At 44.7% G+C, this 7,574-nt stretch overlaps 1 protein-coding gene across 1 annotated transcript in view; it reads right to left on the reverse strand.

Moving 5' to 3' along the window:
• Positions 1-7,370, reverse strand: part of ZFAT (zinc finger and AT-hook domain containing) — a 90,437-nt gene extending 83,067 nt beyond the window's left edge. The window contains exon 1 of the mRNA XM_035318561.1: positions 7,057-7,370. Coding sequence (XP_035174452.1) covers positions 7,057-7,075 — 19 coding nt within the window. The 5' untranslated portion in view covers positions 7,076-7,370. The remainder of the gene's footprint in view (positions 1-7,056) is intronic.
• Between the last annotated feature and the right edge of the window lie 204 nt (positions 7,371-7,574).

The following is a 7,574-nucleotide window of genomic DNA, read 5'->3' on the forward strand; positions in this document are numbered from 1 at the left end:
AAAAGGCTTCCGTCTTTTTTCAGTTTTAAGGGCATGTGGGAAGTGAGACTTGGCTTCATTAAGGTTATCTGATCAGGGACATTTTCAGTGTAGGAGGTCAGTAAGTTAATGAGAGAAATGATGAACTGGAACACACAGAGACACAAACCTGGCAGCCAACGCACAACAGAGCTGATGCCAAGGACCAAAATACTCCAGTTACTAAATGATGGGCCACCAAGAAACTGGAAGCACAGCTTTGGAAAAGCCCACCAGGACTTTGGAACTGGTAAGAAATGGGAAAGGAGGAGAGGGAAGATTTGATATTTGAGGAGGGTTTGTGGGACAATGTGAAATGGAGTGCTTAGATGGAGGAAGACAAATGGAAAACAGCATAAAAGGGACTTGTGTGTAAACTGTCATTGGGAAACATGCTTGTCTGACCAGACCCTGGCCTCATCACTGCTGTCTGTCCTGTTTCTCATTAAATCCTTTCATAAGAGTCCCTCCATGTAACTTCACTGTCCAGCCCACGTGTGACTCCCGTAGTCTTTGTGCACCGAGTGAGAAAGCCCCTGGAACTGCAAGGCTGCTACCAGCAGCAGCTGCTCCTAACACCCCCTGACAACAGCAGTGCTGTTTTTGATCTTTCTCCAACAAGTTTCACTTCCTCAGATTGTGTGCTACCCTCAAATCTCCAAACCCACGCTTACAAAACCAGCTACGCTTGTGGACTGAGGAAAATCAGTTCCCATCCAAATATATCTTGGCACTAGAGTACAGTCAGCGATAACCAACTGCCTAAAACCAGCACTAACTTCAAAATATTTCTAAACCAAAAGAAAAACTCCTGATAGCTACCAGCTTATCAATGTCTACAATGAGCTAACACAAATGTTACAATAAACTCAGAAGCAAATTGTAGCTTCATTTACTAGCAAAGCACACCACTACCTGGAGATACAAACAAGCTTATAAAAGATATTTATGTTACTTCAGTACCTGACCTGGTCTCTATCTTATCACTTCTCCCTGTCCTGGGCTACGTTCCACCTTGAAACCTGCAAGCATTCGATCACAATATTAACCACAAGCTGTCTTTATACATTTTCCCGTGGAGTTAAATTTATGATACAAATCGTAATTATACACTAACATGAAAATAACTGAGAAAGTGTAAGGGTTTCTGCTCAAGTTTCAGCTGCAATAAAAACAGTACTGCCTATCATATCAGAAGGGGGGCTCAATTCTTCCCGTAAAACTATTGTTTTTATTAAAGATCTCTTCCTATACAAATGCTGAGAACATAAGATATCTTAATGTCTCAGAAAAATAAAAAAGCCTTTTCCTTGGTAGTTTCTTTAGGCAGAAGTATTCAGATGCTGAGGTAACAGTTAACATGTTAGCAACATGTAAAAAGCCAGTAATTTGTGTTTAACACAGGCAGAATTACTCCTCAGTAGAAAAAATTGCTTGAATCACACATAAAGGAATTGGCACAGCTCGAGCACTGAATTCTGATGCCTTCGCTAATGCCAAATATATTTACAGTATTTTTCCTGGGCATCAGATCTTATTGCTCTGTGTGTGTCACACTTTTTCCATTTTCAATGATATTTCAAATATATGAAATTTTGAAAAACATATTAGAGAGTAGTATGTTTTTATTGCTTCACAGGAAGGACATCTTTTTGGTTTTTAATTAAAATCTACTTTAATCTGTTTAAAAAGAAAACAATTTTCTAAAATACTCTGAAATGCATGATTGCATGTTCTTAATACCTTCAGGTAATCAGCACTATTTCATAATTCCTGTAAAAATGTAAATAACTCTCAGCTGCATTTTTCTATCTCAAAAACAACAACAAAAAAGCCTAAATGAATGCAAATTTTGATTCCATATGCTTTAGCTCCAAAAGGCTATAATTTAGCCAGGGTTTTATTCCCTAGACCTCTTCCTCCACCTTCTAACATTTTAGTTATTATTTTAATAAAGACAGTCGTATAGACTAATTTTATTTCTCTTCATTTGATGGAATTAAAAAAGAAAATCAATACTTGTTTCCTGCTGTTTTCTAAATTATGATTCACCAAGAATCATTGGGTCAGGGGGTTATAGCATATCTGCAAATGAAAAGCATGGCCCTCATTTAAAAAAATAAAACCTGCATAAAGCCTCCCACTGCCTGCTGCTATCTGGGAGCTGTAGCATCCCCCAAATCCCCCTATAAATGGCTAAGTGCACTCAGATCCACAACTAACTGAACAACTGCACTGAAAGCAGAAGGACAGAGAGAAGAGAAAGTGGTTTTAGGGCTTCCTTCACCTGAACCCAAACTCGTGTTAGCAACTGCTTTTGTGCAATTCACCAGTGCAGGATGACCATGGAGGCAGAAACCTGCAGCACAGCACGCCTTCTCAGGAAAAGGACTCCCGGCCATGTCTGTTTTCACTTCTAGCTGCTATGGTGGGAATAATTTAATTAATTATTACACACCACAAACATTTTTCATTTTGTAAACAACTAAATCACACGAAAATCAATACAAATTAATATAATCTCAAGGTAAACCTAATCACATGCATTCACCACCTTTTCCCAAGACAACCAGAAGTTTGCCTTCCAAGGCAAACTACATCTACAGAGGCTCTCAGACGTTACAGAGAGGTACAGAGTATAAGACTAAATCACACTGAAGTGTGTGAATATGTCTGGTTAATAAATAAACTGCCTTTAAAAAAAGATACGATTCAAATATACCAAGGACAGACCAAGCAAAAGCTGTGGAAAAAAGCAGCAGTTGCTATTAACCCCCTGGAACTCGAGTGCTGTGAGCTGGGCTGACAGCTTCATCTCTGCCTCGGGGAGCATTACAAGCTGAGGAAAGAACAAGGAGAAGCAACGGGCTTCACCCGACCCAAAACTTATTATGGAAAAGTTTGGGAATTGAAGACTGAAGCAAGCGCCACAGACCACAAAGATCAGAGACTCGCCTTGAAGTGGTAAAGCCGATTTTCAAATTAAGGGTAACACAGAAAGAAAAAGACTTTGACAGGAAACAACAGAGAGCACAGAGTCAAGACAAACTGTTGTTTTTGTTTTCCATTTCTTTGTAGCTGCTTTAAAAAAGGAATAAAGAAGTGTACATGCTACCGCAGTAACGTGCTACACTTAGTAAGGTGTCAAAACCGGAACGCTGAGCTGTAAATGAGGATGTTGACAGATACACATCCAAACAAGTTTCTGATAAATATTCTTCTAACACCAGTGGGATACCGCAGCCTGCAAATAAAAATTAAAGAGAAAAGAAAGTAGGGAAGCAGCTGGTTGTGAAGCAACGCCCTCTGTTAGCTGAGGCATAGCATCAGCCCCTGGTAACAGGCCATTTCAGTGAGGAACACAATCTCTGCAGGTGGGAACTCCTGCGCTGTGCAGAACAGCAGTGGCAGGAGCACATCAGCAACAGCCTGACCGTGACCATAGGAATGGCCCTGGCACACCGCAGGAGATAGAAGTTACAGAGAGGAGAAACAACGATGCACATTAGGTTTCAATTATCCTTATGCAAGGACAGGAGGCCAAGATTAAATATTTAGACACCGTAAACGGCTGCTTTGCCCAGCAAGCAGGCAACAGGAGAAAAAGTTTGGGATGTGTAACCCTCCTTGGGTCTGTAACCGCAGTTAAAGAAGGACTCAGAAATCCTGGGCAGGAGTGATAAAAAGCCAAACGTTTAACTTCAACAAGATGAACCATATGAAGATTAAAAGCATCTTTAACAGAACAAAAGCAAACCACAAAAAGGGCTCCAAAAAGAGCTAAATCAGCGTGAAGACTATTTAAAAGCATCGTACTTGATACTAATTATCAAAGCTTTTAGAAAGGCCAAAAAACATATATATATGTATCGCCTAGCATGGTACATCGCAGTGAAAAGAAGCTTTAGTAGAAGAAAACATTCTCAGAAGAGAAATGAGGAAAACAGACTGTAAATGGTGACAAATTAAGAAATAAAAACACAGTAAAGCAGGTCAATAGAGATTATCTTAGCAACGTGAGAAGTAGGAAAGCAAAATGCAGCTTTTTTTTTTTAAACACCTCACCAGTAACAGGCCTGCCCGAGAGCCTCTGTAGTACAAAAGTAATCTGTGTATGAAAGGAGCCTTCAAAGGAGGTAAGTCCCTAGCAAAATAAGCTTTTCAATTTACTTTCACTCCATAATGGCTTGGAGAGGTTTCTCTGAAAGCTCTCTTGACAATGGCAAGCAGTTTAAAGACAGCCTCAAAATAAAGGTAAGAAGTGCACTACTCTAAAACAAAAACTTAAGAGATACAATACACAGCCCTACAACAAGATGGTCCTAAACCACGGACCAACAAACCAAACACCACAGGTTATTGCTGCGGAAGCCCGTTTTCAGCTTAGAACTCTGGATGCTTTAACTTGAAAATCTAAAAGAAAGGGGAAAAAAAAGTTCCTTTAAAGGTACAGACATAAGTACAGCCAACTACACAGCACGGATCAGTAGGAGATGCAGGTGAATAAATCAGAATCCTCCTAGCTGGGAAGGAGGGAATTGGAAGGTGGGCAAAGGCAAAGAGTAAAGCAGAGTTATGAAGGAGGAGATGAAACCTCTGACACCTGGTGGCACTAAGGGACAGGGCTTACTGAAGGGCTGCAGTAGGCCAGGTTGCTCTTGGACGTGGTGATCTTGGAGGTCTTTTCTGAGCTAGGGGATCCCAGGACCCTGCTGTCTGCTCACGTTAGTGGGCCTGCCTCCACTGCAGTGTTGGAAGAAGCAGAAAACAAACAAGGGGAGGCACTGTGTGTAACTCTGGGGCTCTAAGGGAGGTGCACGTCCGCAGTGATAGCAATGTGTAAGACAAAGCCTTGGAAATATTTGACATCATCATCTCCAATAAAGAGGTGGAGAAAGAAAGGAGTAACAGGCTGCAGTACTGCCTCTTGACAGATTTGCCAACTTCAGGCGGTTAACTTGAGTTACTAGCAGGCTGAGTATTCCACATTACGTCGACTTGCTTCAGAGCTGTCCAAGATACCAACAGAAAGCAGAACCTGCCTCGTGCCTCATCATGAAGCTGCTCCAACAGGAAAAAAAGCACAAAGCTCTTTCCCCTCTTCTTTCCCTGAAGCACAGCCTCACAAAACCCAAAAGCATTGTATTTAACCTCTGCGTTACTAGATTTGTCAAAAGAAAACTGACTTTAAAACTAATGTTTAACCCATGGAGGCAGATACAAGTGTATGGATTTTATTAGTTTCTACACACACTGGCTTTCTGTAACTTTTTCAGAAGTATTTGTCAAGTTCTTAAAAAGAAGACACCACCTACACACACTTACGTTGCCTAGAATATAAATTCAGGACTGGATTAAAAGGGATTTCTATTAACAAGTGTAGACCACTAACAGAGGCAACAAGTTTTCTCCGCAAATGGCTCTGTATGAAAACATAATAAGGAAAGAAGCTTATCCGCAGCAGTTCAGAATAATCAATTTATCAAATATATAAACAAAGTAGCTTTTCCATCACTTAAAATGATACATATCCATAAAGACTTTGTCTTGTTTAACGTTCTAAGATCTCCCTCATGTGGTTATATGCAACACTGCAGGAGTCCCCACAAAAGTACACTAGGTCATGGCACTGTAACACCCAAAACGTTTGGAAGCCCTCAGAGAATGAGCGAGGATGGATGCAATCGGCCATCACCTTCAGGATGCCCTGGCTGAGATGCTCTGACCCTGGCTTCTGGAAGCAGGCCCAAAGGAAGCGCTCCCTACGGGTGCGGCGTTTATCAGGCACCGGCCTCTCACAGCAGTTCTGGGTTCAACTACTCTCACAACTCTCATTTTATTAAGACAAATGTGCCTGAATAAATGGGGAACTATTATTATTTTTAGTAAAAGAATTAGTTTCCCATCTAAATCATAGAATCAACAAGGTTGGAAAAGACCTCTGAGACCATCTGTTCCAACCATCCCCTACCACCAATGTTACCACTAAACCAGGTCCCTGAGCACCACGTCCAACTTTTCCTTGAACACCCCCAGGGATGGTGACTCCACCACCTCCCTGGGCAACCCGTCCCAGTGCCTGACTGCTCTGAGAGAATATAAAGTGGTCCTGGAATGCTTTTACAAAATAGTACTCATGCAACACACTTGTTGGGTATTCCACTGTTTAGATTCAAGTTATTCTCCTGTTCCCACTCTGGCATAAAAATCTGAGCTATGCTGTCTATGAACACTGCCCAGGAGAGCCACAAATAATTTGGGATTCTGAATATCAATTAAAAATTAATATACAGGAATGACAGCTGAAAGCTAGAAGTCAGTCTACTGGGCAATTAACCGGCATTAAAGCATTGCAACATCACCTCACAAACCCATACGACTAACACAGGGTTGTGAAAGGCAGACAGCACATACACCGTATTATTTTGGCTGTCACGTCTACGTAACTTCTCTTCTTAGGGACATGGTTTATGGGTGATGTTGGTGGCAGCGCGATGGTTGGACCAGACGATCTCGGAGGTCTTTTCCAACCGTAACGACTCTATGATTCCGCACGTAAATCCCCACAAAACCCTGACCAAACACACGAAGGGCTGAGGTGACAGAACCCAGCTTTAACTATCACACCCCGCTGAATACTGTGGGCACAACTCCGGCGAGCAGCCGAGATCAGACTCGGGCTGCTTCAGGACCCGCCGTGCCTCAGCGGCCCCTTCTCCCAGCGGCCCTCTCAGAGCCGCATAACCTCGAAGAGCGCTTTATCCTTCCTCCGCCCGTTGCTCCGCGCTGCACCCCGCTGCTCCCCAACCCTTTCCCAGCGGCCCCGACCCCCCGTTGCCCTCAGCGGCAGCCCGATGGTTGCTGAGGGTGGGGAGGGGGCGGCGGCTGCCCGCCTTCCTCGGGGGACTACTTTCTCACGCGGAGGGGTACGCGCGCCGGAACTACTTTCCTTCCTCCTCCCCCCTTTCCTCAGCGCTCGGCTCCTGTCAGCGGCTCCGTGCGCGCTCCCCCGCCCGGCCCGGCCCCGGCCCCGCTCACCTGCAGCCGCAGCCTCCATCACCGGGCGGGGAAAGGGGCTGGGGGCAGCGGCCGGGGGGAGCGGGGGGGAGGAAGCTGACTGAAACCCCAACGCCGCGGCCTCGTCGGGAAAGGGAAAGCCCAAATTAAAAGAAAATAATAATAATAATAATAAAAAGCTCCGAGCCGCGCGACCCTTCCTCCTTTAAATAAATAAATAAAATTATTTTGATGGATTTGGGGCGCTGTGGGGCGAAGGGGGGGGGGGTGAGGCTAGCCAAGCGGCGGGTTATGGCGAATCTGCGGCGCCCGACACGGCGGCTTCTTCCGCAGCGACGGCGGGCGGGGAGGGGGAGAGGGCGGGGCCCGAGGTGGGGGGGGGGGGAGGAGGGAGCGGGAGGGGGACGTGCGCGCGCCCCGCCCAACGGCTGAGCGGCGACCGTTGGGCGGAGCGCGCGGCGCGCCCTCCCCTCAGGCCGAGCGCGGGCTCCCGGCTCCCCGCAGCGCCTCTCTTTTACATCAGTTTACTTCAAAAGCAG

This window comes from Oxyura jamaicensis, chromosome 2 (assembly GCF_011077185.1).
Source record: "Oxyura jamaicensis isolate SHBP4307 breed ruddy duck chromosome 2, BPBGC_Ojam_1.0, whole genome shotgun sequence".
Classification (NCBI taxonomy): Eukaryota; Metazoa; Chordata; class Aves; order Anseriformes; family Anatidae; genus Oxyura; species Oxyura jamaicensis.